This window comes from Hakea prostrata, unplaced genomic scaffold (assembly GCF_041222555.1).
Source record: "Hakea prostrata isolate BN-2017 unplaced genomic scaffold, UWA_Hpros_2 contig_13, whole genome shotgun sequence".
In the NCBI taxonomy this organism is placed as follows: Eukaryota; Viridiplantae; Streptophyta; class Magnoliopsida; order Proteales; family Proteaceae; genus Hakea; species Hakea prostrata.
This window is the reverse complement of record NW_028291132.1, coordinates 862,896-886,601: the sequence shown is the minus strand read 5'-3', so window position 1 is coordinate 886,601 and position 23,706 is coordinate 862,896. Positions and strand designations below refer to the sequence as shown.

Here is a 23,706-nt window from a genome sequence, read left to right as displayed (position 1 = left end):
AAACAACAAAAAGACGTATATACCCATATATAACCGACATTTAGACAAAGTACACAAAACACGGTCATATTTCATCAAAAGGCCCTTACATTACCGACAGTTTTTAAAAGGCTTAGATACCCCTAGTATAAGCGACTATTTTTCTTTTGGGGCTAGGAGTATAAGCGACCTTTCAAGAACCATATAAAACACGGTTTTATCTCATCATAAGGTCAAAAACGAGTAAAAAAAAGTGTCAACAATGCAGAAAAGACGTAGATGCCCCTACCAATGAAAGATCGTTGTATCTTTCCGGAATCCGGATTAGCTCTCCGGTAGAACAATGCGTTCCTGCCTTTATGTGTCCAATCCTTTATTGTATAATTGTATTGTTTAAAATTATTAGAAAAGCATACTGTTCTCCCTGTGAGGAGGAGGTGATCTAAACTTTTTTTTTTTGGTAAACCGAGGTGATCTAAACTAATCGTATGACTTATGGAGAGTGGAGCCCACGAGATCCCTACAGCATGTCTCAAATATCAATATTAATTCCATAGGGACCACTTCAAACAAAATTTTATTCCATGCCAACATCGACCTCAGTGTTTACCGTACTCATTTTCCACTAATGCACTCTCTCTCTCTCTTACTTTCTACCCATCTTGACGAGAACGAAAGCTTCATTGTCTTACTCGGTCCTTTAGAATCTGTCTCAGACATCTCTGCGTGATTTTCTCCTCATCATCACAACTTTTGGAAGATAACGCAATCAAATTTCGAGGCCACCAATTGTCTCCCTGTTCACACACACATTGTTTCAATCGTCGCTCACTGCATCTGTTGTGCATTTCTTTGCTTTTTTAACCACTACATTTGTTGGAATGCGCCTTGGATCTTCACTGAAGATCGTTTGACGGTAAGTTTTCGCTCGACTTCTTTTGAATTAGATTTTCTGAGGAGAATTCTTTCTGGTTTTTTTTCTTCTTTTCTTTGAATTCATATTCATAGGTTTCAGCTCATCCTCCTTGAATGTATATGTTAACAGATGGTTTTAGATCTATCAAGTTACAGTTAGAGTATTGATTGTTGATTCTCACTCTGGTTAACAAAGATCCTGCTGCTGAGTAGAGTTTGTGAATCTTGTATATGTTAAGTAATTTTGTGAATAATTTTATTGACCCTTGCTGCTGCCATGAAGTAGAAAAATTCTTCTGGAACCGGAGAAGTGGCAGGGTAAAATGGTTGCTTTTTTCTCATTCGTTTGTTCTTCGGGAAGTTTTCTTGTGTTCGTTCCCTGTGGATGCAAATTCATTTCCTTTTTTTTTAATGCTTTGTTTATAGCTAATTCAGACGAAGCGATGGTGAAAGGGGAAAATAAGAGTCAGTTTATACGTTGTTCTCCAAAATTATCTTGAGAACCGTATCGAATGTTGCTAGACTCTTGTTGGCGCTATCGTTTCTCTTTCGAAGCTTTCAATTGTATCACCGTTTGTCTATATTTCGCCTTTTGCTTAATGCTTAACTATCAATACGATGCTACTATCACTCTGCATGAAGACACCTTTTTCTCACTCTATTCTGCCGGAGTAGATGTTTTTAGGGGTTGAACGGAAAAAGATATTTAAAAAAAACAAGAAAAAAAAGGCCAAAGAGATGACTTCGAACGAAACAAATGACTTTTGCGTTTAAAGGGCCACTTTAATTTATAATGAGAAAAACAATTAGAGTACATAGAGGTAACTGTACTAAGCCAATCATGCACTGCAAACTACCTATGATTGCTCTGCGGGTTCTCCTACCTTAAGCAATGCCATCAGGGGAGAGAGAATCTGCTATCATAGTTTAACTAATGTGATAAACTGTGATTTCTTGGTCTAGATTGAGCATCAACTAAAAGCTCATAATTTGCTGAGCCAATTGGAGAAAACAGAACAAGCAGCAAAACGGTATATATATGGACCAAGAACAAATCTATGGGTAACAAATCATCTGAATTTTCCAATTTGATGATCACAGATAGAGCAGGAAGAACCTGCTAAGACTCTCTTTTTGGAAAACACTTAGCCCCTTGAAACAATAGTTCAGGAACTGTCATTCTAGACTTGGTAAAGCAAGGAGAAGAGAAAGACTAACATGCAGAATGTGGAGGAATGAACATACCTTTCTTGGATCCACTTTCATGAGGCAAACTTTCCACGATCTCTCCAAAGAGACGACAGAGAAGTTGTCAGCCTCAGAGGAAAGATTCCATGGAGTAATGCAAGACTGCAAAGCAGGGGTAACAATTCAAGTATGATGTTAAAGCTTCAATAAAAAATCAGTCACTAAATCAAATTAGAAGCAAATGAAGATTTGTAACTTAGGAAATAGATAGGGCACCAAGCTCAAATTGAATGTTGATTGTGAAGAAGGGAAGACATGCTGAAAGTCTCTCCAACTTCTGGTGGTGCACTGAGAATATATTTCGTAACTTAGTAAATAGGGTCAGCCAATAGAAGACGACCAAACATAGTCTGAATGTTGATTGTAAAGAAGGAAGACATACTGAAAGTCTCTCCAACTTCTGGTGGTGCAATGAGAAGATATGCTGCAGTTCCCAAATTAGTAACTAATGGGTCTGCAGGCCAAAGTATCCAGTTGAATGTCCTCAGCCTTGGATCGGATGGTGTGCTTGTAGCAATGAAGACCTGCTGTGAACTTGGCTCAATTGAAGGTGCTATGAAAGAGATAGTTTAACGAATGTGTTTGAGTCAACTAATGGATGCATAACATGAGTGGGTGGCTTGAATGGAGGAGGAGATGGGATTGAAAGCAGTTTTAAGCCTGGCTGGATTTGGTGAGTGGAGGGAAATAGAATTTGGGGGGGGGGGGGGGGGGAATCTTGTGTTGTAAAAATCCACCAAATCTCATTACAGCAGCAGTCTTGCTCGATTGAGAGAAATAACATTAGCAGCAAACTAATGTTAGCGTCGATGACTGAAGGAGTCAGTGGCAGTCGTCGATGAGAGCTTCTTCAGTACTTGAACAGTATAGCAGCACTAGTAGCAAGGAAAATTTGACTGGGAGAAAAAGAGGTAGAATAGAAGATAGGATAGAAATTAATGAATAAACAACTATTAAAGGTTGCAATATAAAAGTAGAAACATACTAAACTCTTAATTCCTTCTAATGGGGGGACTTGTAGGGAGAAGAGGGAAATTGCTAGGGAAGGGAAAGGAAGCAAACAAGCACAAACTCCAAAAATTAACTGAAGCTTCTATTCAATTCTCTCAAATAATGGCCGAGTTACAACCAAATATATTAAGGAAATAGCAAGATTCCTAATAAGACAGTGAAACTGAATTAACAACTTGGATACAGTTCAAACTCTAACTTATTCCTATGTAGGTGACCCAAAACGAATAAAAATATTAAAAATAAAATACTGAAATAATTTAAATAATTATGTCCAATCCTTTTTGCACGAAAACCCATTGGGCTGGTTGTTTTTTTGGGGTTGGGCCTCCAAAGCCTGGCATGAGGATCCAACCAGTGTGATTCTGCACCACTCCCTTGCATAAAGCCTCTGTGTAATTTGATCTTGGGCCCCACAAATCTTTTAGGAATATTCCCACTTAAGTCAAATATAGGGCTGTGACCATTTTCATGTTAAACAGTGTTTTGGCCTTCTTTCTGGCCCTTGTAGAAGACCACTGGGGCTGATTGGGTTGGCTTGAATTGTCCTGGTCCAATTAGTCCTAGTTTCATGGTCTTTTTTCTTGTTCTTCTGTCCAGCCTTTGATTCTACATGATGAAGGCTCAGAAGGAAGGGTTGAAGGTGAAATTGTGCCTTTTTCCCTCCAAACTTCAAATGCGAAGTTAACTAAGTCATCAGGAAGAGAGTATCTTTTAATTTTTTCTTGCTTCAATCTCCTTATTCAGAAGGACGATTCTCTACTAAATTTACTAGATATGGTTAGAACTCTAACTCGAAATCAGCAACTGATTCGTCCAATTAAGTTCCTTCCTTTTGACCTCAGCATATAATATAGCAATCTGTACCACTTCAACCCAAGCCACATGGATTCAAAATTTGAATCACATTCATAATTCCCAAGATATCAAAAAGTATTAGTTCTAACTTCAAATTCAATATGAAAATATTCCAGCTTGGCACCACCTTAATCTCCATTTCGTACCACCAAAAGTGGTTGTATATCACCTACTTTTTACTAGTTGGTGGTAAACCCTCCTCATCCATCACGGTTGGAGAATCTTCTGTAGTTAATGTCCTCAGCTTTTCTCTCAGTAATGGTACTAACTTGGATCCATGCTTTTTGAGCTAGGCATCGATGTTGGCCCTGCACAATTCTCTGAGGAGTGCCCAAAACCTAAGGGGTGAGGGGTGTGCCATTCATATATGTTCATCTGACAGAAGCTTTAAACATATTTTTCAAATAACATGGTGGAGTTGGGAAACACAGAATTAGTGGACAATACAATACATATTCTGTCAAAGGAGTCACTCCTTGCAACAGGTCATGTTGTCTCAACAAACAGGCTCTCAAAAGATGCTACAGGCATCCTCAGTCCAAATGTGGAAAGGAGGTCTTGGTGCCTTATCTAGACCAGCAGAGTACAAGGTTCTACAGAGGTACAGGGGAGACCTCGGCTTAAATAAGAAAGGTCACCGCTGAATCAACTAAGGAACGCCTCCAAGTGCATTGAGCTTATCCTCCTCCAGAGCAAAACTTAAGATAAAGTCTCTGTCCAGCAATAAGATATTGACCTGCAGGCTTCTGTGGTTGCATTGTGTCCTTGATCACAGAAAACATAGTGGCATTTAATAAACTGGCTGGCAGAATTGTTTCCTCGTTTTGCCAGCCCTCTGCTGTAGACCTTGTTCAGGCCCACCCAGCAGCCCAAAGGTGCAGGATAGAAGTCATTTGATTACCTCACAGTGCAAAGCCCGCTCAACACACCCTGGGGACCACCATGTGTGACTCCAAACTAGCCAACACCAACCCCCTGTACAGCCTTGGAGCAACCCTGCTTCACAACAAAGCCATTAACCCGGCCTAGGAGAACCTCTGAAATTCACCCTGCAAGGTGCCTTGCCATACAAGCAAATCTCAAGAGAACTCTCAAGCACCACATGTGAACAGATCTCTATCTGAATTCACTAGCTAGATCATTTCAGTTTTCAGATTTCCCCCAAACCAACCCTGAACTAGAATCGGAATGGAAAACAATACCCTCTCCCGCAAGCTCTTATTGTCACTGTAATGGATCTGAGATGCTGGTCTGAAACAGATTAGAGATACAGCAGTTGTTGTTGGGTTTTTTTTTTTTTTTTTCAAACTGTGCTGCTCTGTATCCAATCTGTGAGGGAGTGTTGAGGATGAGGTAGCTGGTGCTGCGAGAATGAGGGTTACAACTGTGGATTTACTCTTCTTTCATCTAAACTATGGGTTTCTATCTTAAAGTGTGTTTTGATTGCATTCTCTTCTTAACGTTGCCAAAACCTGAGTAAGGATTTTCTTGATCTGGTCTAGCTGACATTTGTCAGGGTTTTGTGGAATTTTTTGACAGTAAGCTTTTGATTCACACACATGGTTTGATGCTTTCTAGTGCAATTTCCTGATTCGCAGAAAAAGCTCATGTTGAGGAACAAGGGCAATGTCATAACTTATGCAAAAAACTACATGAGCTCAGGTTCATTAGGCATAAATAATCATTTTGAAATTGTGACCAGACAGATTGAAAACATAGTACTTAAGGTTTCATAAGGTTGACTGCTTTTTCCTTTTTTTAACGGTGAAAGAAAGTAAAAAGTTTGTCTAAGTTAAGGCACTAGTATTAGACTGTCTACATCTTCCATGTAATTGAACATAAGAGTTAACAGAATTATAAAAGACATAATAAGAATACAACATTTCCTTAGAGATCTCGAATATTTGTTCCCGTATCTTCTCGCCTGATAATACTTAGTTACTGGGATTGGGTACTCTGAGTCTAGTTTAAATACAATTTGAATAAAATTTGTCATCAGAAGTACCTGAACAACTTCTTTGGGCAATATTAACACACAAGTTGAAGTACCATGAGGCTCATTTCCCTGCATTTTCAGTAGCCTGTCATCTAATCCATTGTATGTGGTGTCTTTGTGGTGGTTTATTTAAGTTAGTTATTTGTTTTATGATAAACTGACTTTTGTTATTACTAGGCAACTGTATGAATTCTGTATAGTGTTAGTCCATTTCATTCTCAACACTGGGCCTATATTGTGGGTGGTTATCTTTGCTTTTTATTTTTACTAATAAAATTGGGATGGAGTCTTCATTAATTTTATCCGTTTTTCTAATAATGCTATTGGGCACTATTTCTACATTGGCTTAGATAGTAGTTTCTTGAAGCCATTGATTCCAATACTTGCATTATGGTGACACATCAGTTTCCATTGTTAAAGTCTTCTCAGAGGAGCATCAAGTCCCCTCGTTTATTTGTGATATATCAGGTCAAATGAGAAAAATGACTGAGCCATTTTTTATACACAGAAATTGCAGAATGAGGAATTACAGTAAAGGGTGAGAATATCTGATTTTGATATCATTGAATTGACAAGCAAGTAATGTGTTCTCAGAACATTTAAGGAAATGGAACACAATGTAAAGCTCAAAAGGAGTTCAAGACATCAGAATACGTCAAAAGCTGCCAAGGAGGGGATTCTGTTGCAACAAGCATGCTATAATGTGAAGCTGCAGGACAAGTTAAAAACTGCGCAGCTCACCAATCAGTTGAATAAAGAACCCCATTACAGGAGATCACAGGAGATAGTCCGTTACAAAGGAAAACAGGATGATAATCATAGGCTGTTGATCTCTCCTAAATCATCAGAGAATCATAAAAAACAACTGACTGATAGTGAAGGAACTCAAAATGATGAGCTTCTAAAGTACATGTCAAGTTTACCCTTTTATTTGCAACACTTGGAGAGAGGAAAAGACCCCCAAGAGAAGGCTTTGAATTTTGGAGTGCTTGATTGGGAACATCTGGAGAAATGGAAGTACAAGAAAAAACTGATCCCAAGCAGAAGTATGACATATTATTCATCAACTAGTGATGCTTCCTCTTCATACACAACTGTTGGGTCATCCACTTCTTCTGGTAGAAGTCGTTGTGCAACTTGTGCCCTCCTGAAGAAGCAATCTCATTCATCCTTTTCTAATCTAAACTCTACTCTACATGGTGAAGTCAATCAAAGACTGAAATCAACTTGGGGAGATGTCAACATTCTTCAAGAAACTAGAACCGGCCCCAAAAATTCATTGCGTGGAACTCAAAAGCTCATTGCATCAGATCAATTTTTTTGCCAAAATTCAGATATTGAACGAGAGAAGAAGGTTAAGAGAAAAGATTTGGTGGCCAAGGTTATTCCAGAAAAGATAATACCATCGTCTAGATTGAAAGACTGTGGTGTCTCGTTCTGTCCTAAGGGAGAGATGACGGTTTCAGATGGTAAATTTGAAAGGAGATCAGAGTTGCATCAGCTGACTTTCACTCTTCCCGACAACCCATGCCCTGGCAGACACAAAAATATCATTCTCGTTTTGCCCAGAGATTGCTCGCCAAGCAGTTCGTCAGGGATCTCCAACTGGGTCAAATCCTCCGTTTCAGCTGATGGAAAATCATCAGAAGTGGGTCGTAAAAGCTTTTCAGATTGTCTTCATCAGAAAGAGGAGGTTAACTTTTCAGATCTCTTAACTGATGTTCCACGCTCATGCCCACTTCCTTGTAGATTTGAAGAAAGCAAAGAGTCTGACACGAAATTGCCCGTCGCAAAATTGCCAAACTCTTTATGTGTCAAAGGTAAAGAAGTTCAATCAGATGAAAGTGGTCTGACTGTACTTTCAAATGAGGTACCAAATGGGAACGACTATGATGTAGAAGAAAACAGGCCACTGAGTTCAATTACTCTTGAGTCTAAATGTAGATTGGATCCAAATGCTGCTGAAGTTAGAAATGCATTACCTAATCATCAGCTCACTGTGGGCTTTAGTAGGTTGAGCAGAAGTTTCAGTTCTGAAGGTGTTTCGGCCATTCCACAGTTGAGATCATCATATGTTGGTGCTAAATCTGGTCCAGAGAGATCCAGTGTTCCTGCTTTTTCGGATGATTCAGCTAATGATAAACCAAACACTAACAGAAGAGGCAGATCCAGTCCTTTGAGAAGGCTGTTGGAGCCACTGCTGAAGCCAAAGGCAGGAAATTGCCCTGATCCATTACTAAAGGAGTCAAAGTCAAACCATAGAGATTGCAAGTCATTTGATGGTCAACCACATTCTTCTACTGTTCAATCCATGAGAAAAAAATTAAATCAGCCTGTAAGTGTCGATGATTCATGTCCAAGTAAACATGTAGAACCAATGATGCATGCTCTTATGCAAGTCACAGTTAAGAATGGATTGCCTCTCTTTACATTTGTATCAGACAGTACTACAGATGTTCTTGTAGCCACAGTGAGGAAAGAAAGCACCACTGTGAAGGATAGCTCCAGTTGGGTTTACACAATTTGCAGTGTTCATGAAATTAAGAAGAAAAGTGGAATTTGGGCAAATCATGGAAGCAGAGGAAAAAATCATGGTTATGCCTCTAGTGTTGTTGGACAAATTAAGCTTTCTCTATCTCAATGCCCTATGCTGAAGGACGACGACTCTAAGGATCACTTTCAGGTGAAAGAATTTGTTTTGTTTGGTGTTGAACCAAGACAGGCAGACCATGAAACCTTGGATTTTCACCCAAACCATGAGCTTGCTGCCATTGTATTCAAACTTCTGGAAGAGAACCCAGGAACTTTTGGAAATGATGGCCGGCAGAGAAACAAAAATAAAGACATATCAGATATGGGGTTGAGCAGTAGCATGCCAGAGGGGAGATGCTCGTGCAATGCTGATGAGGACCTTGAGAGTGAACATAATCCAGGAACTAAAAGGGTTACCCGCACTGAGGTCATAATCCCAAGTGGTGTTCACAGCTTGCCAAGTACAGGAGTACCTACATCTCTTGTTGACCGATGGAAGTCTGGTGGATCATGTGATTGTGGGGGTTGGGATATGGGTTGCAGTCTCAGAATTCTTGCTAACCATGGTCAATGCAGTGACAACTTTACTTCATTCAAAGCTTCTTCCACCCCTGATCATTTTGATCTTTTCATTCAGGTGCATATTCCTTTTTTTCTTATTAGTGTCAACATTGCCCTCCAACCTTGTATTTGGTAAGTTTGCTGATCATCTTTTCTCTGTTTCCTAGGGAGGTTCTCAAGAAAGCAAACCTGTTTTCAGCTTGGCCCCATTCAAAAAAGGCATTTTCTCAGTCGATTTCCATGGTTCACTAACTTTACTGCAAGCATTCTCCATCTGTGTAGCAGTTGTTAATAATAGAAAGCCATACAATCCATCAGAAGCGAGTAATATGTTTGAAGCAAAAGATCCCCAGGAAACAATATCAACCGAAAATGATGGAATAAATGCGGACTTTGAAAGTTGGAACATGTAAGTTATGTTCCTTTTCCACTTCCCTCTGCGGTTGTGAGGGTCTCGTTTCATTAAGCTCTCTTATTATTAGGTAATGGGTCTTTATAATCAGTTCCGGTGGCAACTGTACAGCTAGAAGTTTTAAACAGATACTTCATGGATGGAGTTAGCGAAAGTGACATGAGCAGCCAAGAGACGCAACTGTTTAACTCTAGCACTAAGTCAAGAGAATAATGGTCTAATTGTGGATAGATTTGTGAATGATGTATTTATGACTAGAATCCCATTTTGTCAAGAAAATTATGTCAGAAATGAGTCCATAAAGGTTTTGTTAAACTGTTTATTTTTGTTTACGATGGATTGATATTAACGGGTTCTGATTGTCTACAGAATAGTTTACAGCAAGCAAGGGATAAAATTAGGGCATTCTTCTCTTCGTGCGGTCATCATGTTGTGTGCTTTTTTAGGAATATGGATTCTGAGGCACAAGCCTGAATGTAAATGCATGTATACATTGAATTGGAGTACATGCAAATCTGGAATAGGCTGCTATCGATTATTGAGGAATAATATTTTTATTGATAGTTTACTAGTGTCCTTTGGCCTAAAATCAGAAGATGGCCTTATGATTGTAGTTGGACATTATGAGCTTAATGTGTCATGATTCTTGGGCATATATTTGTTCTGAATTCTTGGTATTTGATTGTAATTATGAAGGAAGCTGAACAATATTGGTGAAGATTTTGTTGGGGTCTGTGAACCGAGAATCTTATACCATACCTATTAGATCTGGCTTGATCTGATCGAAACTCGCACTCTCCTACAAGACGAACAAAAGACTGTGAGAAACAGAGTCGATCAGCTGGATCGGTGCTTCGTCTTCGACGGTCAAGTCAGTGATGGGCAGAGAATTAGGGTTGCACAGCTCTCTGGGACCTTCTGAAGAGCTTCAATGTATAAGAGCGGGAAAGTGCAAGTTCTTATGAACGAATTTGAAATGTCTTACCTATCATGCATGTCACAACCTTATTTATAGACTACTTCAGTCGATTTGAGCCACCAGCGACCGTCAATTTGATGGTTTAACTTGGATGGCTAGGATTGGATCCTTGTATGGCCTTCGAGTGGACCCGCTAGCTGGTTCGTATCATTGGTCGATCCAGGTCGGGCCAGTATGAACCGGATTTAGGATAATTTATTCACAACACGAGCCCCCAAGCCTGCTGATCAGGTTGAAATCAGATTGAAACTCTAGTCACGAGGTTTTAACCTTGCTTCTGATGAGTAAAACTGCTTTTGCTTGGAAAATTCTTAATTCATCTCTTCATCTAGCCTGGGTTGTGAGAATTCTTTAGTACTTGAGCTCATCTCCAGTCATGAGGAATCGTTTGAACGCTGAGTTCATCCTTCAGTTGAGAGAGTTCATCAGGAATTATGAGTTCAATCTATTGCATTGTAGAGCTCATCAGAATTTTGAGCACATTGCCAACCTGTGGAGCTCATCAGAAACTGTCGAGCTCATCTTTCGATCAAACAAGTTCATCAGAGATTCTTAGTTCAATCTATTATATTGTAAAGCTCATCAGAATCCTGATCTCATCATTTGATCTTGGGAGTTCATTAGGTATCGTTAGGTTCAACTCTGAGTTGGAGAGGCCATCAATGGATATTGGATTCAATCAGAGCCATTCCTTTTTTGCATATACTTTTGAAGTTGACCGTTCCTGTTCAAGTACTCAATTTTGAATGTTGATTCTCAATTCTGCCTTCCACATGGTGAAATTCAGATTCGTCAACGTTTGAATTTCTAAAACCACCAAAATTAATTTCTGAAATCGTTGAAAACAAACTTATCTAGAACCAAAATTATGATTTACGGCTTGAATTCCATCGAAAATGAACTTTTCTTGTCACTGAAAATGCTTAGCCTCTGTAATCATTTAAAAAACAGAGCCCAGTCCCCAAACCATCTCAAATATCTGATGAGGATCTCCGCTTGTCAGCCTTTTCCCCTTCATAAATGCAGGGTTTCAGTTTTCTACAGATGTTGTTTATCTTCCTATGCATGATTCCAAGATGTTATTTATCCTCCAATGCATGATTCCGATGCCTTTTTCTTGACTTACCCACTTCTTCCACGTGTTCAGTTGTACCGTTCCAAAATGAAGTAATTAATCTTAGATGTCAATTTGGATCAATCATGGCCATTGATTTGAATCATTGTGTATTTTCCCTCCAAATTTCGAGAGTTTCCAATCACGTCGCCCTGCTTCCTATATTTACTCGTCTTTCGTCACCTCTTTTCTTCTTCATCCTTCACTCGACTTCCTTTTCTTTCCTCAGTTGTCTACTACTTGCTTTATCATTCTGCTGAATAATATTTGAACCTTCATTATTTTCTTTTCTTCTTTTCCATGGATCACTCCACCGATCCTTCTGATCCCAGTTCTTCAACCAAGACAGGGGCTCCGTCAAAGGTTGACTCGGTCTTCGGACCAAGCTCCATTAGATTGGGATCCTATCCCTTATGCTCATGAGGAGGTGATAGTTCCTTACCATTCTTTAGATGTTGTAAAAGAAAAGAAGAACCCAAAAATTGCTGGGAAAAAGTGGTACCCTTCTAAAATCAAGAAGTCCAAACTATCTTCTTACTTACAGAATTATTGCTTTCCCTCGAGGTTAAAGCTTGCACTCCAGAAGCCTCTGATCATGCTTACTTGACTGACCTTGGAGTTATTGCTGTTTACCTCTGTGAAACCCAGCCCTGACCCTAATCCGGAAACTTTGTTATTTGTAGGTCTAGTGACCCGAAGTAAGGCAAGAAGTCATCTTTGGGCCATTTCTGTTGAAGACTTGATGGCTGGATTGGAATCCATGAGTGTTGATGCTAGTGTTCCAATGGTGGAAACTGCACCCTGATGAAGATTGGATTAGTTGATGGTCTTGGAGTGGTCTCTGTATTGATTCAAAGGCATTTCTAACTCCTAGGTATGTCACTCTAGGTGTGTGCAAAACCCCTTGATGTTTGGACTTGATCAGAGCCTTCAAATCCACATTTTGAAGTTGCTGTCTTGATTGGTCGACTCATTGGTCGATTGGACCAATCGACCAATCAATCGACCAATTGATTCTGTTTTTGAAAATTTGAATCCTGTCTCTTCTATTAAGTCTAATCTCAGGAATACTTCGCCTCATCTGCCTCCTAAGCCTCTGGAACGAGTTAGAACCCTAATCTAACCCATTCCCTTGCATTCTTTGGTGATCTCTTACAAAGACTTGAAGAATTCTTTATCCTCTTACAGCAAATGTATGATTTCACTCACTCTTTCTTCTATCTCTGATTTTCTTTCTTTAATTCTGTTCTTCGTTGAGATCAGGAAGAAGATGATGCACTCTTGCAACCATCTATTCCATGATCTCATCATGTTCTTTAAGATCCATGATCATCATCATGATCTTAACCTCAGCCAGTGGAATCTTCGAAACCCTAACCCTAATCCTTTGAAACCCTAACCTGTGTGATCATCTGGAGAACTTTTGGTAACCTCCCTTGTGAAGGAAAACCTCTTGGGTGACATTTGTGTTAACCTAAACTTCATCATTGAATGACCCTTCTTGTTATTTTTGGCTAACAATTTATCTCCCTTCATCTAGAGCTCTCAATTATTTTTCCGAGGGAGCCAAAAAGGGTGAAACCCTAATTTTTCTGGAATCAAATCAAGAACCCCTAGTTTGATCATGGTAACCCAATTAATGTGTTTTCCTTACTATATCTGTAATCTTCATATCCTAGTTCTTTTACCTTTGATTATAATATTTTTCCCTCATAATCTATGTTTGACCTAGTAGGTTAACCTTTTTGTTCCTAGGTTACAACTTGGGAACTTGATTTGATTTATGATTTGATATCCTCTATACCCTAGAATACTACCATGATAATTTCCCTCTGATTTGTACCCTTTTGAACCATCAAATTCGGTTCTTGATTCTCAAAATTCGGATTCTTGTAGGCCACTGTCTGCATTGGTCGACTCATTGGTCAACTGGTCCAGTAGACCAATCAATCGACCAATGAGTACAGCAACCTCATTCTTGGTCTGTTTCGATTGATTTATGATCTTTTCCTTATGCATCTTTCCTAACATGTTGTATGCACTTGTTTAGGACTGTTTTCTCAGGTTTAGTCAAGATCATACTTGGTTCTTTAAGATCCTATCCAAGTTAGAAGGTAAGGACAATTAATTCCTTAACTACATAGATTGCTTGTTCTCTGGTTTCTACTTTATGAAACTATGAGATTACCTACTATTGTTGTACTTTAATTCTGATCTCCTACTGTGGGAACAGTAGCACTTGTTTATATTGTCTTTTTATTATTCATGATATATGAATTACTTATTATTGCCTAATCTGATTTTTGCTTTTACATTCTCTTGTATATGATGAACTGCTGGTTGTGTATGTCATGACTGTTCTGAGAATGTGTTTGCTTAAGTTTGGTTTGGGATTGGGGAGTATCCTTTTGATGCTTCTGTCCTTGGACATCGGAGGGAATAGTATGGGATGTTCTCCGAAGATGCCCATCGATGCTTTCCCGAATCATTGGTTGTCATTCCTAGGGATGTCTAGCAGTGTTTGGCTAGGATATACCCTTGTTATATCAGACCCGATTCGGAAGGGTATTGAGACCGAATGACCCGTGGTAGCAATGGGGATTCATGGGTGCTCAAGACAGGTGAGTTATATCCGTGAGAGGACGGAAATCACATTGTGGGGGCCATTTATTGGAGGGTTGCATATGGTTAGACTTGGGCTTATGGGCGCTCGAGACCGGTGAGTTATATCCGTGAGAGGACATGAGAGCTTCCCGTTTACCATATGTAGATAACCAATAGGGTTGACGAGTCCGGTGAGTAATATCCGTGACTCTAGTGGAAAGGATACCGGAAAGGATCGCCCGGGGCGAGGAATGGAAGTATCTGGACCTGAGTTGATGTAACTGACTAGATGACTTGCATTGGGCTAGGCTTTTCCCTAACATGCGCCGGTACTTATGCCAAATGGTTGTGAGAGAGTGTGTTGACTTAACCTCCTGCCATGGTTTGTCCTGAGGGATGCTGGACCCACTACCAACAGGAGCCATATGCGTGACCTACCCAAAGAAGTACGATGCTATGACTTAAAGCATGTCTACCATAGAGACCAGCATACATAGAGTTTAGATGCATTCATACTTTATCTGTTTCATACTGCATTGCATCATGTTATGTTTTGCCACATGTTATCTATGATGTTATGGATTAACTACCTTACTAAGTTTCTTTGAAACTCATTCCTTTTTGTATATTCTTTGTTTAGATTATCCTGCAGGTACAAATTATTATGACGAGCAGTACAGTGAAGTGCAAGCCGATGAAGCGTATTACACGCAAGGTGCTGGCGACGATCAAGATTACTCTGATGATCCCCCGGCGGATCAAGCTGCGTACTACTTTTGAAAAAAGCATAGAGTTAGAACGGATTCATTGGATTGACGAAGTCCATACTTATGAAGACGTTATCTATAAACTAGAAGACGCTTGATCTTAGTTTATTTCTTAGTACATTTGTTTCAGTTGTAATTCCTTTTGACTTTCATACTGCATTCCGCTATATTGGTGGAGTGAGTTTCCGCCTCACTTTACTCTTTTTGATATCATTGGATATCTGGTATCTTTTCCGCACTCTGATTATATTGATTATTCATTATTGTTTTGAACCTTTGTTTATAATATTAAACCTTGATTATTTCCTGTTTATGATTATGTTATTGTATATGTGGGAGGATGATTTCCTCGATACTTGATCTTCGGGGCTGTGGATCACACTCTCGGGTATGCCAGTTAGGGTACCGGTTGGGAGGATGTGACAACCTCAGCCACCTTGAAGCCGGATTCAGAATCCCTTTGATTCCTTTACTCCAATATCTTCTTGATTACTACCGAATTTGTCCATGCAAACTAACTCTGAATAGTTGGAGACTTGTTTACTGTTTTTTTGGTTTTGTTCGAAAAATGGGACACCATTCCTTTGTTGACCTTTTCAGGAATTATCACACATTGAAAGTTGGAAGCAAGAGCGGTTATCTCCATTTTACAAGGAGAACCAGCATTGCCATTGAGTTGGGCAACTGCTCTATCTTTACTGACTCATCCATTATGCATGACAATAAAGGTTGGAGGCATAAATACTTCTTCTGTGCCATTCGTTTCTAAAATATCGTTCTCGTTGGTGCTTGCATACTCTCGAATCTCTATCCCCTTTGAATCATCGACCTCTTCTTAGTGAATATGACCAACATACTTGGAGTTTACTTTCCATCCGGGAGCGAATTGATGTGAGTGATTCCATATGGGTTAGCCTGTCACAGCCTCTTACCAGGTATATCATCTTTGTTTCCTCTCTCTATTTGTATATACCTTTCTTCTTATTCTCCATTTTGATTTAATATTTCTCTTAGGAATTGGGGTTTGGAGAGCCCTCAACCTTGTTGAAATTCAAGAGGAAGTTCATGCTGAAAAGAAGCTGGTACTATGTGTCACATCCACCCAGCCGGTACCCCATTTGGAATACCCGGGATGTGATCCACAATCCAAGGATCAATGATCTGAGGTCCATGCCTCCCACATACACGGTAACACAATCATGAACAATAATAATCAATGGTAAAAACAGTTAATACTAAATATCATGAATAAGATAAGACTAAATAAATCAGAGTGCGGAAGGCAATAACATTAAAGCATAATCATAAGGGTGAGAGAAGGTATGACAACCACTCTCTCAGAACAGCGGAAAAGAAGTGTGATAACGTCAAATACATGTCTAAGTGTCAAAAGGGTAAACTCAAAGATAAGTTAGTTACAAGACCAATGGTTCCACAAATACACTAGGGGAATGGGGCACTATGCTAGGGTTTCTTCTATACTAATAGTAGTCTCCTCAACAGTACGGATGAAGTAAACCCAGCGTTGCCGCTCCCGCACAACTGTGGGGCTAACCCTGGTGCGAATAATAATCCTCCTCGGCTCCAATATACGAATCCTCACCGACGCCACTACCCGGAGGGTAGTATGTGGAATCATAGTCCGCCTCATAGGAGGTGCCATCGTAATCTTTGGTACCTGGAATGTAATCTAAAACATTTGCACAAAAGGAATGAGTTCGAAGAACTCAGCAAGGAAGTTATTCCATAATTAGAAATCATACACATTCAGAACATATAATAATGCAATGTGATATGGAACATATGATGCAGATATGAGCCTAACTCTATGAACGCTGGTCTCTAAGGTAGACATGCTTTAAGTCATAGCATCGTACTTCTTTGGGTCGTCAGTCACTCTCCCATTTCCATATCTTGGGAATGCCCGGGGAAGATTGGTAAAATCATCAAAACCATGGTAAGGGGAATCGGTCACCGCTCTCTCACATCACCATTTGGTCAAGAAATCTTGGCGCATGTCACGGTAAAGCCTAGCCCAATGCAAGTCATCTACTCGATCGGTCAAGTCGATTCAGATACGTCCATTCCTCGCCCCCGGCGATCCTTTCCGGTATCCTTCACACTAGAGTCGCGAAATCCCGGATTTCGGACTCATCAACCCTATTGGTCATCCACATATAGTAAACGGGAAGCTCTCACGTCCTCTCACGGATTGGTTACCGGTCTTGAGCGCCCGTGAGCCCAAGTCTATCCATATGCAACCCTACCAATAAATGGCCCCTTTCAGGTATCCGTAGCATGGTTTATGTCCCCTACCGGATTGGCTACCGGCCTAGAGCGCCCATCCAACCATACACTACCACGGGTTGTTCAGTCTCAATGCCCTTCCGATTCGGGTCTGACACGACAAGGATGAACCTAGCCACACCACTAGACACTCCTATGTATGTCATCCAATAACTCGGGAGAGTGTCGATAGGCACCATCGGAGAATATCCCATACTATTCCCTCCGATGCCCAAGGACAGAAGTGTCAGTAGGACACCCTCCGATCCCAAGTCATACGTAAGCAATCACACATCAGATCTCATCATTTCTCATGCATCCAATGCATATTCATAATAGTACTCAAATCATGATATTGAAACGAATCATTATAAACATAAGCAAATCAAAATGATAGAGTAACACAACAATTGTATAAAGATTTGAATATTACTTGTTCCAACACATATGTATCAAGTATCATAATGATTGAAAGAATTTAGGGACTTCATTCTTTGAATAAAGCATAGTTCAATATTTGATGACTTATATGTTTATGGATATAACCATCCTTACCTTGGATGAGTTGATGATGAATTGAGAATACCAAGAATAGTCCAATAACAGTGTTAAGGCCCTAAACAAACATCAATAATAAGTTAGAAAAGAAGTCGGGAAGATCGGATATCATTCGAGTCAAAAGCGACCAAGGTTGTTGTCGAAGCAACAACTTTGGTCAATGGTTTTGGTCGATGGTATCGACCAAAATGATCGACCAAAATAGTCCTCGGGCAGAATAGTGGATTTTGGGGATTTTTGGTCCGAAATGAGTCTTCCGGTGTTCGGATCAATCTGGAACTTGGAGGCATACTTAACAACAGTAGTAGGACACTATAAATCAAGGAATTAACCCAATCCAATGGTCTAATTAAAAAGCCCCAATTTGAGCTATCAAGTTCAAGTGATAAACATCATGGCATGAGTTGGAATTGATTGCATTGATGAGGAATAGCATGCAATAGTTAGAGGAACTAATAGAAATTCGATTGGAATCATATGGCAATGTTAAACATGAACATAATACACTTTATAGCTCAGTTTGATATCAAATGGTATGATGTTAATAGGTAAAGCATGGAATACATATGCTAGGCATGAGATATAAGCATTAGCATCAATGAATGGCTAAGGGAATCATGGATTGAGCAGGAGTAGGCACTTGGAGTGGTGGTTGCAAGGTTGCAGCACCATTCCAAATGTCCCATCAGCAAGATGACAATAGAAAGGAGTAGAAAATGGTAGGGTAGAGAGTGGAATGAAGAGTCTTACCTTAGTGTAGAAGATGAAGGCAAGAATCAATGATAAACTAAGTGTCTTTGATGAGATACCCTTCACACTAACCAAGGAGCTGCTTTGGGAAGCTCTCCCCACGTTCCCAGTGAGAAAAATGATTGCAAAAGGCTCAAGGCTCGAGGTCATATTAAATAGAAAAGGAATATTCCATGGAATCATTAACTTGGCAGACTGGGACATTTTGGTCGATGCTTTTGGTCGATGGTATCGACCAAAATGATTGACCAAGATGATTTCAGCAGAAAACTCAGGTTTAGAACAGCAACTTCAAGTAGGGATTTGAAAGGCTATACAAGGTCAAATTGAGTGAGGTTTTCTTCCACAATTCAATCAAGAAGTCTAGTTTCGGGGAATACCTTCGGATTGTGCACAGGAGGTCATTTGGTACATCAACCATATTAATCTTCTCCGATGCGCAGACTTTCCCTAAACACTGACAATGCATTTAAGCAAGGGGTATCATTGTCAATGTCCATGGACTCGGTCTCCAAATCATGATCATCAATCAGGATGGTCCATAGATCTCTTCTTCCACCGCTTCGGGTCCTCGGACCTGAATACAACAGTGGATCCGGGTCAGGGTCAAGGTTAGAATAGGGCTTGATATTACATTCTCCCCCCTTAAAAGAATTTCGTCCTCGAAATTGAAAGCGTACCTGTGCTTCCAAAAAGATGAGGAAACTTCTCCTTCATGTCTTCTTCTTTCTCCCATGAAGCTTCTTCAGGGGTATGGTTTTTCCATCAGATCTTCACCAGAGGGATGGTGCGATTCCGCAACTGCTTGTCCTTTCTATCTAGGATCTCGGCTGGTCCTTCATCATAAGAAAGATCGGCACTAAGTCCTTCGGGTGCTTGCTGTAGTATGTGCTCCGGGTTTTCTAGGTATTTCCGAAGCATTGAAACATGGAACACATTGTGAACTCCAGCAAGTGACGGAGGCAAGGCCAAGCGGTATGCTACTGGTCCAATCCTTTCCAGAATCTCAAAAGGTCCAATGAAGCGGGGACTAAGCTTTCCTTTCACATTGAATCTTGTCACCCCTTTCATAGGTGATACTTTAAGGAAGACTTTCTCTCCAATTGGAAATTCTAAGTCGGTTCTTCTCTTGTCGGCATACGACTTCTGTCTAGATTGAGCAGACTTAATCCTTTCCCGAATCATGTCAATCATATCATTGGTAGCTTCAATCATCTCTGGACCTAAGACTTTTCTTTCACCAGTCTTAGTCCAATACAAGGGTGTTCTACAAGTGTTACCATACAAAGCCTTAAACGGAGCCATGCCTATTGTTGCTTGATAACTGTTGTTATAGGCAAACTCGACTAAGGCTAGGTGTTCATCCCAATTTCCACCCATGTCAACCACACAGGACCTAAGCATGTCTTCAAGAATATGAATTGTCCGCTCAGATTGTCCATCAGACTGTGGGTGATGAGCTGTACTCAGGTTCAATTGGGTTCCCAAGGCTTTCTGCAATCCATTCCAAAACCTTGAGGTGAACCTAGGATCACGGTCCGAAACGATATTCACTGGCACTCCGTGTAGACGAACTACATTGTCCACATAAAGTCTAGCTAGCTTATCCAAAGAGTAGGTGATCTTCATAGGAATGAAATGGGCTGATTTAGTCAACCTATCAACAATCACCCACACAGTGTCATTTCCCTTACTCGTCCGCGGCAAGCTAGTCACAAAGTCCATTGAGATATCTTCCCACTTCCAACTAGGAATAGGAAGGGGCTGAAGTAATCCAGATGGGGGTTGGTGAACAGCTTTCACACGTTGGCAAGTTCCACACCTGGCAACAAAGTCTTCAACATCCGCTTTCAAACCATTCCACCAAAAATGTTCCCTTAAGTCCTTGTACATTTTGGTACTTCCAGGGTGTACTGTAAAGATGGACTGGTGTGCTTCTTTCAATATTTCTTTCTTGATTTCATCAATAGCGGGCACACAGAGTCTACCTCTAAACAATAAGGTACCATCCGTAGATGTACTAAAAGCATGGTCCATTTTTGAATTCGAGACAATCTTATCAATCTTCTCTTTCAACTCCTGATCAGAACTTTGCAATGCAATAATTCTATCTCTAAGGGAGGATCTTGCAGTCATGGCATAGAGAATACAATCCGAACCCTTAGGGATCACTTCCAAACCAAATCTTTCCATTGAGGACAACAAAGGCCGACTCAAAGCATTTAAATCCAACTCTTTTCTTTGACTCTTTCTACTAAGAGCATCTGCTACTACATTTGCTTTACCCGGGTGGTACTGGATGTCACAATCATAGTCAGAGACCAACTCCAACCATCTTCTCTGTCTCATATTCAACTCCTTCTGGGTGAAGAAGTATTTCAAACTTTTATGATCCGTGAAGATGGCGATCTTCTCACCGTATAGATAGTGTCTCCAAATTTTCAAAGCAAATACAATAGTTGCAAGCTCTAAGTCATGAGTGGGGTAGTTCCGCTCATAATCCTTTAGTTGTCGAGAGGCATAAGCCACTACCTTTCCGTGTTGCATCAACACGCAGCCCAAACCGATTTTAGAAGCATCAGTGTAGACCGTCAATCCACCGGAACTATCAGGTATAGTCAGAACCGGCGCGCTTGTCAATCTAACTTTCAGTTCTTCGAAGTTCTTCTCACAAGAATTGGTCCAGACAAACTTCTCCTCTTTTCTAGTTAGCTTAGTCATAGGGGTAGCCAACCTAGAAAAGTTTTCAATGAATCTCCGGTAGTATCCTGCTAATCCAAGAAAACTTCTTATCTTGGTCACAGTCTTCGGTCTTTCCCAATCAGTAACAGTAGTCTCTACTACAAAGTCGGCCAGTGCCTAAGCTTTGATTGCCGTTCTAGGCTTAAAGCTTACTCGGAACTCACTGAGTTCAACCGACCAGGCCACCATCCTTCCAGACAAATCAGGTTTATGAAGAACTTTACTAAGGGGAAAAGTTGTAAATACCTCCACTGAATGAGCCTGAAAGTATGGCCGTCGCTTCCTAGCTACTATCATAAGAGCTAGAGCCTACTTCTCGATTTGAGAATATTGTGTCTCCATGTCAAGTAACACGTGGCTGACATAATAAATTGGCCATTGACTCTTATCTTTTTTCCGAACGAGTACTGCACTGACTGCCGAAGGGGATGCTGCTAAATATAGCTGCAAGACTTCTCCCTGTTTGGGTCGAGATAATAGTGGTGGTCTTCCCAGTGTTTCCTTCAACTCTTCAAAAGCTTTCTGACATTCTTCAGTCCAATTTGCTTCCTTTCTGCCCCTCAAATCTTTGAGTGCTTTGAAGAAAGGTACACTTTTCCCCGGATTGTGAGATGAAACGGTTTAGAGCGGCTATTCTCCCTGTCAAGCACTGCACATCCCGAACAGTTTTGGGGGCTTCCATATCAATCAAAGCTTGTATTTTGGCTGGATTAGCCTCAATACCCCTTTGTGATACCATGAAGCCCAAGGATTTGCCTGAAGAAACTCCGAAGGCACATTTCTCCGGATTCAGCTTCATTTGGTATTTTCGTAGTACTGAGAATACTTATGTTAAATCTGCAATATGCTTTGCCCTTGCAATGCTTTTTACTAGCATATCGTCAACATAAGCTTTGACATTTTTCCCGATCAAGTCTTTGAATATTTTGTTGACGGCCCTCTGACATGTAGCTCCTGCATTTTTCAAGCCAAACGGCATGACTTTATAATAAAAGCTTTCACGATCAGTCATGAAAGCCGTAAACTTTTCATCCTCCTTATTTATGAGGATCTGATTATACCCTGAGTAGGCATCCATGAAACTCAAAGTTTCATAACCTGCAGTTGCATCTATCAAGAGGTCAATTCTGGGCAATGGGTAACAATCTTTATAACAAGCTTTGTTGAGGTCTGTGTAATCTGTGCACATCCTCCACTTCCCGTTCACCTTTTTGACCATCACCACGTTGGCCAACCAGATTGGGCATTCAATTGGTTCAATGAAACCAGAACTCTTCAGTTTTTCAACTTCGCCCCGAACGGCTTCGTATTTTTCTATGGAGAAATTTCTCCTTTTTTGAATAACTGGTTTCACCTTTGGGTCTATCCAGAGTTTGTGCTCTGCAACATTTCGATCAATTCCTAGCATGTCTTCGGCAGACCATGCCGAACACATCGCTATTTTGTTGAAGAAAAGGCTTCAACTCCCTCTTGAATTCTTCCAGCTGCTCAGATCCGATATAAGTAACTCTTTTTTCATTATCGGGATACAATTGGATTGGCTCCAGCCTTTCTACTGGCTCAGGCCTTTGCATTTCTGCTTCTTCCCGATCATCTCGTACTTCGATTGGTAGTGTAGTCACCTTTCTTGGTGTAAAACCCAGCCCTAACCTTGACCCGGAAACCTTGTTATTTGTAGGTCCGATGACCCGAAGTAAAGTAAGAAGTCAGCTTTGGGCCATACCAGTAGAAGGCTTGGTGTCTGGCTTTGAATCCATGAAAGTTGATGATGAGGTTCTATTTATGGAAACTGAATCCTGATGAAGATCTAATTAGTTGATGGACTTGGAGTGCTCTCTATCTTGGTTTGAAGGCATTTCTACCTATTAGGTAAGTCACTTGACTTGTGTGCAAAACCCCTTTTGAATTGGATTTGATCTGGACCTTCAATTCCCTGTTTTGGTCTTGCTGTCAGCATTGGTCGACTGATTGGTCGACTGGGCCAGTCGACCAATCCACTCGACCAATGAGTGCTGTCTTTGGCAATTAGGTTGTTCTTGCTCTATTTAAGTCCAATCTCAAGTCCACTTCGTATTTGCTGCCTCCAAACTCTCTGGAACGAACCAAAGACCTCTGCAAGTCATCTCTCTTGCATCCTTGGTGTTTTCTTGACGGATCTTCGTCGAAACTCTTCTTTTTGCATCAAAAGGTATGTCTACTCTCTCTTCTTCTCCTCCATCTTTGTTTTTCTTTCCTTTTTGAGTTGAGACAGTAGAAGAGATGCTGCATTCTCTGTTGCAAACATCTCTGAGCATGTTCTCATGATCATCCTAAGGATTTGAGGCTAGAACAATGATCTTAACCATGATCATTGCAAGCTTTTGAAGGAATCATGATCAAACCATGATCTAATCT

General features: G+C 40.4%; 1 protein-coding gene across 1 annotated transcript; it reads left to right on the top strand.

Moving 5' to 3' along the window:
* The first annotated feature begins 603 nt into the window (after window positions 1-603).
* Window positions 604-10,451, top strand: LOC148999358 (uncharacterized). The gene is made up of 4 exons (XM_089141230.1): window positions 604-895; window positions 6,516-9,176; window positions 9,268-9,509; window positions 9,624-10,451. Exons 2-4 carry the CDS (start codon window positions 6,615-6,617, stop codon window positions 9,625-9,627), a joined length of 2,808 nt encoding a protein of 935 aa, XP_088997356.1. The 5' UTR covers window positions 604-895; window positions 6,516-6,614; the 3' UTR covers window positions 9,628-10,451.
* Window positions 10,452-23,706: the final 13,255 nt, after the last annotated feature.

Bases quoted from the DNA above. Each gene is read 5' to 3' on its own strand.
- LOC148999358 (XM_089141230.1), top strand. From the start codon at position 6,615: ATGGAACACAATGTAAAGCTCAAAAGGAGTTCAAGACATCAGAATACG. The intron at 9,177-9,267 runs GTGCATATTCCT...TCTGTTTCCTAG, and splicing joins ATTTTGATCTTTTCATTCAG to GGAGGTTCTCAAGAAAGCAA.